The 14387-nt window shown below is 35.9% G+C and overlaps 2 protein-coding genes across 2 annotated transcripts in view; one reads left to right on the top strand and one right to left on the bottom strand.

Moving 5' to 3' along the window:
- Nucleotides 1–502: 502 nt before the first annotated feature.
- LOC111805845 (protein CHLOROPLAST IMPORT APPARATUS 2-like) lies at nucleotides 503–3239 on the bottom strand. The gene is made up of 3 exons (XM_023691094.1): nucleotides 1860–3239; nucleotides 1037–1195; nucleotides 503–805 (listed from the first exon to the last, which is right to left on the bottom strand). The coding sequence occupies exons 1-3, from the start codon at nucleotides 2889–2891 to the stop codon at nucleotides 758–760; spliced, it is 1239 nt and encodes a 412-aa protein (XP_023546862.1). The 5' UTR covers nucleotides 2892–3239; the 3' UTR covers nucleotides 503–757.
- A 4400-nt stretch (nucleotides 3240–7639) lies between these two features.
- The window catches only part of LOC111805844 (RNA-binding KH domain-containing protein PEPPER-like), an 8176-nt gene continuing 1428 nt past the window's right edge, over nucleotides 7640–14387 (top strand). The window contains exons 1-5 of the mRNA XM_023691093.1: nucleotides 7640–8109; nucleotides 9508–9748; nucleotides 13137–13285; nucleotides 13375–13629; nucleotides 13988–14182. Of these exons, the coding sequence (XP_023546861.1) occupies nucleotides 7717–8109; nucleotides 9508–9748; nucleotides 13137–13285; nucleotides 13375–13629; nucleotides 13988–14182 (1233 nt within the window). The 5' untranslated portion in view covers nucleotides 7640–7716. The remainder of the gene's footprint in view (nucleotides 8110–9507; nucleotides 9749–13136; nucleotides 13286–13374; nucleotides 13630–13987; nucleotides 14183–14387) is intronic.

Below are 14387 nucleotides of genomic sequence, written 5' to 3'. Positions count from 1 at the left end.
AGTTTTCAAATTTTGTCTAACTCAATTTTTTTTAATATTATTGATTGTATAAAAAAAGAAATTAAGATTCTATTAAATATATAATATAATTTTATACCAGAAAAATGGTAATTTAAGAAAATTAAAAATTGACAATATATTATATATTTAATTTAAAAAACTATTAGACACGTAAATATAATAAAAAATAGAGATTAGAAATATATTTTTTCTCATGTGTTCTAGTCAAGGTGTATTCCAAACTTGGGAGGCTCGACTATGAACCTACAATTCGGGTGGGTTGTTTGTCGAGGCTCTGATCTGGTTCTTGTTGCGATCCCGGAGCACAAGGTATAGACCCGAAGCTATTATTTTCCAGTGTACTCATTTATTTACTCTTTTTTTTTTTTTTTTTTTTTTNATAAATCGTTACATTTCTTATTTCATAAAAATAATAATAATAAAAAATCAACCATGAGAACGATATCTAAGGAAAATTACAAAAATGGAAATGGAAAAAATAAATATTAAAAAAGAGCCTTGAATTATTAGAACTCTGACCATCTACTTAGTGGCCATTTTCTCTCATTGAACCTCCTAGAATGGGAAAAAGAAAAGTAATTATGGAAAATTGGGGGGCAAAAAAGAAATTAAAAAAAAAAGGGTAGGGGGATAATAATTAAATGCAAGAAAGTTAAAAATAAAAAAATAAATAATAAAAAAGGAAAGCTGACAACTCAGCAATGAGCGTTTCTGAACCCTAAAAGGCTGCTGCTGTCTATCTCTGTTGGCTGGCGCTTGAATTAGGCCTCCTCACAAACCGCCCCTGCCAAAAGTGAAATGTCTTTTCACTCCTCCCTTTTTTTTTTTTTTATTAATTAATCTCTAAATTCATTAAATATCATTTTTTTAAGAAATAAAATGTTATTTTAATTTAAGAAAAAAAGNAAATTCATTAAATATCATTTTTTTAAGAAATAAAATGTTATTTTAATTTAAGAAAAAAAGAAAAGGGTGGAATCAGATGAGGGTGGATGCAGCAGATTCACATACATACCTTCATTCTGGGCCGTCCATCTGCGTTGACTTTTCTGACTTGATACCTTATCTTCTTCGAGAAAAGACGGGTCCGCTTTTTCTCCTTGTACCGCAACACGCTGGCTTCTCTCAACAATCCTCCACCGTCCGAAAATAAATCAATCTGCGCCAGCCTCGCCTGCAAAATTCCAAAAATACCCTCACTCTTAACTCATTATTCCCTACTTTGGACAACATGTAATTACTTCACCACCAAGGATAATTCCGTCATTTCGGTTTCCTTTTTTTCAAAAAATAACATTAAATCAAGCTTATTTTTAGTTTATTACAATATTACCCTCGCTTTTGAATGAGGCTCGTGACTAAACAACATATTTAAATGATTTTTTCTACCCTTTTTCGTAATTTCGTTTTAGATTTTTTTTTTTGTGAGAAAAGTGACCCACTGACAAGGAAATCTATAAATGGTCAAAATAAAATAATTTAAAATTAATGAAAAGCACATTAAATTTTCTATTAAAAAAAGGAAAATGTTCTTTTTAAATTATTTATAACAATAAAAAAAAAAGGAAATATTATAATTTTAACCCATAGTTTATTTAAATCCGATAATTTTAAAATATTTGACCTAAGAACTAAAAATTATAGAGATGAATAAAGACTAATAAAAAAAAATACAAATTTAACGCTAATATTTTTGTTTTTTTTTTTAGGAGAATGAAACAGTAACAGAGAGATTTGGATTCCTAGAACTCCGGGGGGGAAGGAATTTTTGTTTTTGTTTTTTTTTTTTTTCAGAGTTTCTTGGGTTTTGATTTTCGGGGGCGGGATGAGAGACGTACATTTACATCACTTCCCGCCGTGTTGGACGCCGGAATCTCGTCGGAAAATGGGGATCCTCGGTTGGACCAAGCGTCGGCGACGGCTTCGTAGTTCAGTTTCAGAACCAATCCTTTCGCAATCGACTTCTCCGATTTCTCCTTCTCCGGTGCCATTGCGGCTTTTTTCGATTCGATTACTGTAAGCTTCTCGACTTTCTTTTTCTTCTTCTTCGTCGCCACGGCCGACGGTGCCGGCGCCGGTGCCGGTGGCTTTGGATTTAGTTTCGGAGAGATTTCGACTACATCGACAGTCGGAAATCGCCACCAGTTTCCATTGTCGACTTCTCGGATCGCTGTTCGTTCGATTCCATAACCGGATTCGAATTTCTGGTTTAATCCTCCTAAGCCGATTGGATTCCAGGAACAATTCCAATTCCAAGGATGATTATTCGCACAAGAATCCTGCACCGAATCGCCAGTTTCTAGGTTATCCACACACAGATTCCCCAAGATACTATCGATTCCCTCTTCGATTTCCTCGTCAAGAATCGATTCAGCATCGAAATCTTCCATCTCCATCGAATCCGGCTGGAAATCAACCTCCCCTTGGCTGGAACACGGCCGATTCTCCCACAGATTCGCCAATTTCGAATGAATTTGGGAACTAGGTTTTTCCAGCGGCTGATGGATGAGAAACTCGGACGAATCGATTCCACGGAACGGCAACAGCAATTCCGCCGAATCAGAGAAGAGAGAATCATGAGATTTCGTGAATTTTCTCGGATTCGTGAGGTGTTTGGCAGAGAAAACATTCGGATACGCCGTAGAAAGCAGAAGAGTGGCCTCATTGTACGTTTGATTTGGGCGTTTTCGCGGAGTTCGTGATTTTCGAGTAGAGATCGCAAGCTGAGTATTATTATTGCTTGATTCAGAAAGAGTCGAAGAAGGCGAAGAAGATTGCGAAGTTCTCGTCCATGAAGAAGATGGAGATTTCACAATTTCTAGGTCGAAACTGTAAGCTCTTCCACCGCCACTAATACACGGAGAAGACATTGGATTCTCAGAAGAAACAAGAAAAAGAAAGAAAACACTGTGAATTCTGTTTGGTTACCGAGAAAATTTCATGAATTCCATCGGGAAAATCGTGAACCCTGAAAAAACTCGTGAAAAACAGAGGAATTTGAAAGTTCCATGGAAACTGGAAATCAAAGGAATTAAGCCAAAAAAGGAAAACAGGGAGAGAAAAATTGAAGAAATTAAGAACAGAGAAGAAGGTTGGAAAGATAAAAGGGAAAGATCCGTTGAGTGTGCTGTACATATACACACACCATTTCTGCTCTGTTTCTTCTTTCTCTCTCTTCTTCTTCTTTCTCTCTCTTCTTTAGCGATGGAGATTACTACATAGAAGAGTACACAAGACGAGACAACGCTTGGTTTCTGCAGTCCTGTGGGGACCACTTACTTTTTATTATTATTATTATTTACAATTATTCCCTTCATTCTTCCTAATTTACCTGTTTTACCCTTCTTCTTTTTTAGATTATATAAACCACAACAAATCTAAATAATGCATTTTTTTTTACCTTTAATTGTTGGATTGATAAATTTTAAAACCCAAATTACATTTATTATTAAATAATAAATTTAAGCCAATTCAATCATAATTTTTTTTTAAATCGGAGTAATTTGAGACATTTTTAGACCTAAATAGCTTTGCTCCTCAGCTATAATAGTTTGCTTCTTGGGTGGCTCGCACCCAGGGTGGTGCGGCTGAGCTAGAGTGGGCTCAGCAGTCAGCCTATGTTTCTAGTCACACGCGTTCCACAAATCTCACTGTACTGACCATAGTAAAACTCCTTCTCATTGTACCCAAATGGAGATCTGATTTAAACGATCCGGTACAACATCACATTTGACACTTGAGGAAGGTACAACCCAACTATAAGGTAAATCAGGTAGATGAGTTTTGACTGGTATAACCATTCTATTGTTCACTTCTAATGAACATGATTGACCCAATTCTAGATCATGTTCTGGAATCGTATATAAAAAATTTTAATATGTATTTTGAAAAATTACCTTTTTAACCTCTTAAAAATAATTATAAATAAATATAAGTAATTATAATTAGTAAAAAAAAAAAAGTATATTATAAAATAAAACCTATGAATTGATTTGATCGGATTTTCTCGGTTACATTAATGTAAACAATAATTTCGAAATCACATGGAAAACTATGAATTATAAAAGCGAGGGCATTAAATTGACACCGCCTGCAGGAGGGGGGGGCAAATTGGTAATTGAGAGCCTCAAATGGGACCATGCCCATTGCTGCAGTGTGAAAGTTTGGATATCCACTTTGTCAGTGAGGGGTGCCACGAGAGAAAGAGGGAGACATGGGGTATTTCTTATCTGATGAGGTGGCAGGTGGTGATTGGAGAAGGTAGATTTTATTAGGGCAGAGGTGGCAAGGCGATGATGGAGTTGAGAGGGGTCACGTGCATGAAGAAGAATGACGTGGCTGATTTGTCTGAAGGGAGCAATGATTGGGACCTTTTTGGTATCTTTTGAGGGATTATTTGTGGCAATTGAATGTCAAACGTTGTGCTTATTGCCTTCAATCACTTGTGATTACGTTTCAAATTTTAAAATACAAATCTTTTTTTTTTCTTTTCACTTTTTAGATATTTCCCCAAAATATCTAAACATATATAACTTCTCTCTGCCCTCACTCTCTAAAACTTTGTCTTCAAATCGAGGTCAGAGGCTCGAGCATACGTCGTTTGGCCGTAAGCAATCGCAATAACGAATTGGTTTAGCTCACTTGTCGTTGGAAAGTGAGTGCCGCACAATCGCAAGTCCGCTGCCATTAAAAGTGCAATTGTGACAAGTTATAATATATATGTATCTTATTTATTGAATTAAATATAAATATGAAAATTTTAAAAATACTTTTCGATCATTAATATTATTCTTATATAGATNTTTTTTTTTTTTTTTTTTTTATAATTATATATGTGAGATTGCATATGGGTTGGAGAAGGAAATTACACGTTGGTAGTAAGGGTGTGGAAACTTCTCTCTAATATACATGTTTTAAAACATTGAAGGAAAGTCCGGAAGGAAAAACCCAAAAATGATCATATCTGCTAGCGATAAGTTTTGAGTGGTTACAAATTGTATCAGAGCTAGATACTGGGTGGGGTGGAGTAGGACGCTGGACCGGTGGATTGTGAGAGTCTACATTGGTTGGAGAGGAGAACGAAACATTCTTTTTTTATAAGGGTATGAAAACCTCTCAGTAGCAGACATGTTTTAAAACAGTGAGACGGACGAGGAATCCAAAACTAACGACTATGAAATGAAATTGGGCATATTTTAGCGGCCATTAAATGCTAATCTAAAAAATGGAAAAACAAACAAAAACCCATATGATTTTATGGTAACAAAAGTATACACTCAAGCAATTTGAAATTCACGAATGAATTTATGACCAAAAAAAAAAAAGGTTATCTTTGAAATGGATAAGGACAAGTATGTGGTTCTTGGGATTGGCTCATTCTCTTTGTACAGCCCTACTCATTTAATTCACTCTCTCATGCACCTCTCACATTTTATCTTCTCTCCCATTCACCAATTTTTTAAATAATAAATAAATAAAATATATATCTTCCCCGATTTAATAACCTAATTAGGAGCTACGAATAGCTCGGACTCTAAGATATTCGTTATATTGTTGAAGATCGAAGATTCATCAGCTCGCATTCATTAAATTGAGAAATAAACTTATTTTTTTTAGCACAAAAAAAAAAGTTTGAAAGATTGATACAATGATTTAGGTCTTTAGGTTTATCAGTGAGGTACACAATAATTTTGAAATATTTATGAAATGTCGAAGGTAATTTGCAATATTTAAAATAATAAATAAATTATTTAAATATACACGGAATCAAAAATATTTTTTTTTCTATACAAATATCCTTATAGAATTACGTTATCTATCAATCACCAATAGATCACATAATCCTTATTATATATTTGTTTTATCTATTGCATACGGAGCAGTACCTTGTCTTGTACTTACTAGCATTTGATTATATTCCTTCTATTCAAGATCGTTGAAGGTTGAAATAAATAATTTTTCGAGATCCATATGGGTTCGGTAAGATGAATAGTTATTACGATACGAGAGAGTTCCAAAAGTTGTTTCGTTTTCGATAAAAGATTTGGAGGTTGGAAGGATGCTATGGGCTTATCCCATTTTGGCCTTTCTTATGATGGAAATTAAAACCCATTCCCCTTTTGAATTTATAATATAAAGTATTATAAATTATGGGCAAGAGCATGAGAATCCATTTTTGGTCCATGCCTTTTTTACTTTCATTTGGATAAGTCTATCGATTAATTGATTTGTTCGTTGATGAATTATACGTGTTTGATCTGATACTATCATATGTCAATTTAAGCATAACTCAACGAGACGTTAGAAATTTGAATCTTTTACTTTAGTTTGTTGAACGAAAAAAATAAATATATATGAAAGGTGAATACAGTTGGAGTGTAAGGTTGAGTTGGCTCGACTTTTTAAACATGTGTTTAGGGTGCAGTCGAGGATTGACATATTTGTTGATGCGTTCGATAATAAACATCCATCAAATAAAAATCATGTATTAATCTCAATAGGACGATATACATTAATATTGAGATATAAACTTTTTAAAATAAAAAAAATTAAGACTTTTGCGTGGTGTCACCTCTTGCGGCCCTTGAAAATGTGGAGGACCGTGTGTCTCCCACGCCCGATTGTACTCATAATCGCATTAGGTCTTCAAGGTGAACAACCTCTAATCAATAAAACAATGTAGGCAAGGAAAGTCGGCAAAATGGATCCGTAATCTCGGGAAAAGGATTGGCATGCAGGCGCGCGCGGACTGGGAATTCAGATGTTTAATCATGAAAAATTATTTGGAAGGAAACCAACGAATATTTAAAAGTAAAAAATTGTCATAAAAAATTACCTAATAATTAATTTAAATAATTTTATAATTGGTTTATTTATAAAATAAAATAAAATATTTGTCGACGTTAACATTTTATCTACGTATCTATAAAAGTGAAGTTATGACATCGATATCGATATTAATATTTTAATCAAGGGGTAGGTTTGGGTTTAGTTGAACTTGGTTAATTTATTTTTTGTTAATTATTTTTAATTTCTAAAATTGTGACGTTTTTAGGTTCGTAAGACTAGCTCATGTCCTATGTTTTATTTGGACTAAGTGTGAGATCCCACCTCGGTTGAGGAGGAGAACAAAACACCCATTATAAAAATATGGAAACCTCCCCTAACAAACACGTTTTAAAAATGAGGACAATATTTGTTAGCGGTGGACTTGGGTCGTTACAAATGGTATCAGAGCTAAACACCGAACGATGTGTTAGTGAGAAGGCTGAACTTCGAAGGGGTAGACACAAGGCAGTGTGCGAGTAAGGACGTTTGACCTGGAAGGGGTGAAATTGGGGGGTCCCACATCAGTTAGGGAAGAGAATGGAGTGGATTATGAGATCCCACATCGTTCGGAGAGGAGAAGAAAACACCCTCTTTTAAAGACGTTAAAACTTTTCTCTAACAAACTCATTCTAAAAACCTTTTCGAATATTGATAAATTGTAATATAATTATAACTGCTCTAACCTCTTTTAGCATTTACAAAATAAATTAATAATTGATGAATAATAAATTTAAAAAATAAAAGTAATTTACATATAAATTAAAATTAATTAACGAATTTATTTCTTCTTTTCCTTTTCTCTTCCTTAATTTTATTAAAACCTCTGCAACTCTTAACCCTAACTCAATAGACTCTTCATCTTTCTCGATGGCCACCAACACAGCTACGGATAATGGCTCCACTGATGCCAACGTCCTCAATTTCAACCCCGAAAGCTCCCCACTTGCCTCTGTAGCTGCTGCAGAACCAGACTCTATGGAAGCCGGTGGCGCTGAATCCGACCTCGATCCCTCTAACCAAGACTACTTGTCTGCTCCGGCTTCGGATTCTGCAGACCATGATGAAAGCCCCAATCATACCGACGCTTCCGATAAAAAGTGGCCCGGATGGCCTGGAGACTGCGTGTTTCGGCTTATTGTACCGGTCGTTAAAGTTGGAAGCATTATTGGGCGCAAGGGCGATCTTATCAAGAAGATGTGCGAGGAAACTAGGGCTAGAATTCGTGTTCTTGATGGTGCTGTTGGCACTCCTGATCGTGTTGTGAGTGTCTTTTTAACCTGACCTCTCTCTGGTAGCTGTTTTTTATTTTTTTCTAGTCAAAAGAAATCTCCATTTTTGCGTCCCGAGGTTTCGGGGGAAAAAAGAGAGATCATTCTCCCATCATTGGTTGGTTCCATGAATTTCACAGTAGTTAGTCATAACAAGTTATTTTCTAATTCTTTCACAGAAGCCGCAGAATCTCTGTTTGATATTAGGTTAACTAGCTTATCAATTGAACTTATTGGGGACCAAAAGGAGCTTATGTTAAACCTTTTTTTGGTTGTTCAATTGAAGCTTGATCTATAATGGAGGAGGTGCTTCTGAATTCTTCCTTTAGGGAGAAGTTCTAGCTTTTGTCCAATTTTGTGGGACATTTGGTGCGAGTGGAATAATAGAATCTTAGAGAGGTGGAGAGGTCAGGTGGGGAGGTTTAGGAGGTGACTAGTTTAATGCTTCCTTGGTTTTGTCTGTCACTACGTCTTTTATACTTATGAGCTTGGTCTTATTCTTTTGGATTTGAGACCTTTTCTGGAGTTAGGGTTAAGACTCTTTTTTTTGTTTGGGAGCTTGTTTTTGCATGCACTTGTATATTCTTTCATTTCTATTAACGGAAATGTGATTTCTGTCCATTTTTCTTGGAAGATTAATTCTCTGTACACATGTTTGAAATGCAGATGTAACTTCTTATATTTTTTAAGAACATGACAACTTGATATCATTCTTTGAGTCACTTCTTTAGGAGTAAAAACTTGAAGCATTTTTCCATGGTGGCATAAGCCTCTTATAACCCAAAGTAGGCGTAATTTTGTAATTTTTGTTAGGCTTGATTTTTATGGAGCGGAGCTTTTGTGTGCGCGTGTGTGTGTGTGTATTTAGTCTAGATCTTGTTTTGGCCCCCTTTTATTAGGCTGTCTTTTTTTTTTTCTTTTTCTTTTATGCTCTTGAATTCTTTCAATTTTCTCAATGAGAGCTCTGTTCTCCATTGAGAAAAATTCGAATACTTGAGGCCAAATATGACAGTGATCTGACTATTAGCTTCCATGAAGAATGTGCTTTTGTATAGGCTGTTTTTAACTTCATTTTATATATTGACCAGGTACTGCTTGATTGTCCTGTAAATTTTAGAAGGTGTTGACATGTAATTGGTTTATTTAGACTATACACTATGTATTTTCAGGAGTGCCCAAATGATTTTGATTAGGTTCAATGAAGAACTGTAATATATAGAAGAGAGGCATAGTTTTTCCTTATAAGAGGCTGTTGCAATTACGTTTTAATTCTATGATGCTTCACTTTGATTTGCAAAAACACTTGGATGCATTTTTGGCAATTTCTTTCAAGTAGGAGGTCTTGTTCAAACTTGTACGTTCAGTTTTTAATGTTTGAAGTTTACTTCAGGTGCTAATTTCAGGAAAAGAAGACCCTGAGGCACCCCTTTCCCCTGCTATGGATGCAGTTATAAGAGTCTTCAAACGTGTGTTCTTATTTTCTGAGAACGAAGACGAGGCTAAAACTTCATTTTGTTCAATTCGGCTACTGGTGGCATCAACTCAAGCAATCAATCTAATTGGAAAGCAGGGTTCATTAATAAAATCTATACAGGAGAGTACAGGAGCCTCTATAAGAGTATTATCAGGAGGTATGCGTTCATTTTCTGTTATGCACTTGCCATTCTCTTTTATTGATTGATTTTGAACCTAGCGGTACTATTTTCAAAGATCATGAAATCTACCAGATAGCTAAGTTATAGAGTATCAGAAAGGCTGTTATTTAGAGAAAGGCAGATAAGTGCACCCTCCAAAACCTTTCTGCAAGAGGAAGGATCATTCTAAAGACTAATAATGCCACAAAAGATCCAAGGGAATCAATAGAAGACCCCCGTTATTGTGAGAAATGCAAATGGGTCTGATAAAAATCTGTCCAGCGTACTAAGCTTTGATTTTGGCAAGAGAACAATATCCCGAGCATTATTAACTGTAGTGTTTTTTATAAGATACACCATAACCCTTATTCCTAAACCCTTTTCATTTAGTCCAATTTCGTATTGATCAGTTATTCGACTAGAGAAGTGATTCGGTTAGGAAGAATTGCTTGTTTTCACCCATAATTTTGGGATCAAATCTTTGGAAGAAGTGGAAATTTGGGATGTCTCATTGCAAGATTGCAACCTCAAAAGTTGTGCTGTGTAAGAGTTAGAGTTTGATAGTGCATAGAGACAGGATACTGAAAGAGCAGCTCGGCCCCTTTCCATATAAATAATTAGAGTCTCTTATTGAAAGAGCTGGGTCCCAATGACTAGATAGTAAGTCCTTGAAGAAAATATCAATAAGAATCACTAGCCTTAATAGGGATCACATTTTTACCTTTTACCATTGAGCTAAATGTACCTTCCCCTTTTTCCCTAAAGAAAAGCCTCTTCTTTAAAAGATACGCAGGTATATATCCACAGAAATTGATCTTATGTTTTCCATCTTGATATTTCCTACAAGACTCCAGAGCTCCATGGTCTCCCTAGCTCGCACTCACTGTCTGCCTAGCTGCAAGCTAATTCTTGTTGCTCATTTCACATGCAATGGTCACCCGTTACCATCGTTTAATCCTTTGGGGTTATTGAATGTGCACACACACTTGGTGACCTACAAGCCTTGTCTTGTTTTTTGAGTTCAATGATGTGTGGGGATGATGATTTGAACTTTTGACTTTTTGGTCGAGGTGATAATGCCTAAATCAGTTTAGTTATTGCCAGGTTGGCAGCAGTCTTGTCACCACACATGTGAACTTGATTGATATAGGTGGCATGCCCAACAAGTGTCATGCTGACTTAGCATATTACTGTCCACATCGCACATGGTCAGTTAACCTTGTTGACATCACCATGAGAAATTGGATTCACCCTTTGCTAGTGATTAAAAGGTGTGTGCTTATGCAGCATAAGTGATATTTTATTATTATTTTTTTATTTTTGTTTAAAAATAAATGAAAATATAGACCCCCATTTTTAGTGAATTCTTACAAAAGCTCTCATTCTCTTTCTAAAAGTTTCGTACCCCCATCATTTGTTGTGTACTATACTTTTTCATATGTTAAAAAAATGTTATTAATATATTTTTTTAATTTTGTACTCCACTGAAAAGGTTCTCCCTTGCTCAAAGGGCTTAACATTTTTCTTATGCACGTTGTATATTCTTTCAGTTGCACTATGAAAGTTTGTATTTTTTAAAGAAGGATCCTGTGTGTCATGCGATTTGAAAACAGTAGCCTAGGCACGACATGAGCCTCCAAGCTTTGTCACTGGGCATTCACCTCAATAGTCCGAGAGCTAGGATATTAAATCAAATCTAAGAAACTGAAAACAAAACTGCAAAACACAATCATCCTCTATCAATCTTCCTCGTCTTCTACCATCCCCAATTTTGAGGGAGTAGGCTGGGGTGAACGAATACTTGCTTTTAACCACCTTATGCCAAAGGTATATGCAGGTATATATCCACAGAAATCGATCTTATGTTTTCCATCTTGATATTTCCTACAAGACTCCCGTGCTCCATGGTCTTCCTATTAACCAAGTGCTACCTCACTATAGGCAATTTGGGTTAATAAAGATAAGTAATTGGGATCTTAGCAGGTCCAGATTAAGTACTTCTTGACCCTTCAGAAAGTAGCCCCCTACCCCCCACCCAATCTTTTTAATTTTCAGTGACCATATTAACCATTGAATTTTGGAATTCCAAGGACTGGGGTTTATCTTCAAATGAGATCTCCTAATACTTTTATGGTCCAAATAGCAATCAAGGTGTTGTCCTGGGTATGTTTCACATTGCTTGTCCCAACCTTAGAGCTTGTGTTCCATTTATTAGGCTTTTTTTGGTTATTATTAGCTTAGTATTATTCTTTTGAATTGGAGCCTATTCTTGTCGGTTGTTGAGCTTGTTTTTTTTTTTAATGGCCTATTATATTCTTTCATTTTTCTCAATGAAAGCTCGGTTTCTTGTATTGGAAAAAACTTCCAACTTGCATTAGGGATATTAAACAAGCAAACAAATAGACATCAGCTACAATAGTTCAAAGGTATTGTGATTAGAAAATTATTTGCCTCGATCCCTTGGATGCAGCTTTGTTCTGGTGAGTTTTATCCCCATTACTTCATCAAAGTTGCTGCCAAACAAAATTTGAATCTAGAAATATGATTTCGTTGAGTTTTGTTGCTGGACACAAAGGCTACAGGGAGACGATCGATGAGTTCCTTCTCCATCCACCTTTTCAAGAGAAAGGGAGGTTTTTGTGGCAAGCAGGAGTTTGTGTTGTGTTGTGAGGCTTATGGGGTGACAGGAATAATAGGATCTTTAGGGAAGTTGTGAGGGACCCCTCGTTAGGTTCTTTGTTTCTCTTTGGGCAAAAAGACTTCTTGTAATTATTCTTTACGTTTTATTTACTTAATTGGAACCCACTCTTTAGTTGGGTTTGGTTCTTTTAGATGCTCTAATGTTCTTTCATTTTTTTTCAATGAAAGTTCAGTTCTTTTTTATCAACTTTTTTCCTGTGTTTTTGAGCCTTGTAGCATTAGGAAAATGTAACGTGTGAGACCTTTCATTTAAAGAGACCCCATTGCTAACTTTATTTTTTTTAATGAATTTATATGCAAATGAGAATATAAACCGTCTCTTCAAAATTGGAGGATTTAGTATAGTTTCATTCTTGAGTTTTGAGTTTTATCTGGTTATCTTAGAGAAGCATGCTTATTGTGATTCACTAACGTCTTTCTCTTGCTCATACATGATAAAAACGACCTATAAAAGAAAAAGTACATGACAATAGCTAGATAAAATAAAAATTATTTTTTACCTCAATTGTATTGTTATAAAACAAAGTGACCAAGCATGATGACTATTAACTTCAAGCCTTGAGCTTCAGTCAGCAGGACATGTAACTAATAATGTCCCGAGATAATAATACATTTCCTCCTAGTGTTATTCATCCATGAGTGCTCTCTGAACATTCCCATATTCATCTACATTTGATGCTTGCAGATGAGATGCCGTTCTATGCTGGTGCAGACGAGAGAATGGTTGAATTGCAGGGAGAATCCTTAAAGGTTCTCAAGGCCCTAGAGGCAGTGGTGGGCCACCTAAGGAAGTTTTTAGTTGATCGTAGTGTTCTTCCTCTGTTTGAAAAAAGTGTAAGTTTTTTCTTGTTAGATCTGTGACCAACCTTTTTTTTTACCATATTTTAGGACTGGTAATGAATTGTTGCTACTTTTTTTTTTAGTTTAATACACCTCCCTCACAAGATCGCCAAATGGATGCTTGGGCTGACAAGTCCTCACTTCTTACTTCATCTCAAAGTGTGATCTCTGCCGAGTATCCTTCATCTACAAAAAGAGAATCCCTATATCTTGACCGAGAAGCTTATCTTGATTCTTATATTCCATCCTCTGGTATTTCTCTATATGGGCAAGATCGAGTACTTCCTACAATTCGATCATCTGGTGTTGGTCGCTCTGGGGGACCTATTGTAACTCAGGTTGGTATGTGTAGCTCATTTATCCAGTTATTGGTAGAAGGAAATGGTCTATGTTGACTTAGTGAGGTGGCAAACTTCCTCACCTACTGACCTCCAGAAGACCATTCAGTCATTGCATGTCCGTTATTACAATTAGGTGATTTGTTTTTCATCTTCAGGTCCAGGCAAGCTAGAAGCTTCTCAGTTTACATGTCCATCTTGTCTTGGAAACACTAGGTCCAAAATATTTAGCATATGCATACAAGTATTGTAGATTTTAGCATAACTGAATGGAGGCAGTGGGGACAGGATAGTTACAGAGTCATGTCTTTGTAGTTTGTTATATCTGATTAAGTGACCTCCTTGTGGTTCCTGTCAGGTTACTCAGACAATGCAGATCCCGTTATCTTATGCTGAGGACATCATTGGGGTTGGAGGAACAAATATTGCATTCATCCGTCGCAATAGTGGTGCCATCTTAACCATACAAGAGAGCAGGGGATTACCTGACGAGATCACTGTGGAAATAAAAGGCACTTCATCACAAGTTCAGATGGCTCAACAATTAATTCAGGTAATATTTAAGTTTCCCGTTTGACTTATAACTTGGGGTTAAGAGCTTGTATGTGGTCCATAGAGTTGTGATGGGGTACTCTGTTTCTCACGTCTTGCATAAAGCTACTTTTATTACATTTTGTAATTCTCTCCTTGGCCAAAGCTTTAGCCTCACTAGACTCGACAGTTTTTGGTATCATTGTGAATCACTAAGAGGGGGGGGG

This window comes from Cucurbita pepo, chromosome LG11 (assembly GCF_002806865.2).
Source record: "Cucurbita pepo subsp. pepo cultivar mu-cu-16 chromosome LG11, ASM280686v2, whole genome shotgun sequence".
NCBI lineage: Eukaryota > Viridiplantae > Streptophyta > Magnoliopsida > Cucurbitales > Cucurbitaceae > Cucurbita > Cucurbita pepo.
This window is presented reverse-complemented; position numbering and strand designations above follow the sequence as displayed.

Coding starts and splice junctions, on each gene's coding strand:
- LOC111805845 (XM_023691094.1), bottom strand. CDS start 2,891: ATGTCTTCTCCGTGTATTAGTGGCGGTGGAAGAGCTTACAGTTTCGAC. Junction 1,196..1,859: donor CGGCGGGAAGTGATGTAAAT/GTACGTCTCTCA, acceptor GGAATTTTGCAG/GCGAGGCTGGCGCAGATTGA. Junction 806..1,036: donor ATGGACGGCCCAGAATGAAG/GTATGTATGTGA, acceptor CACTTTTGGCAG/GGGCGGTTTGTGAGGAGGCC.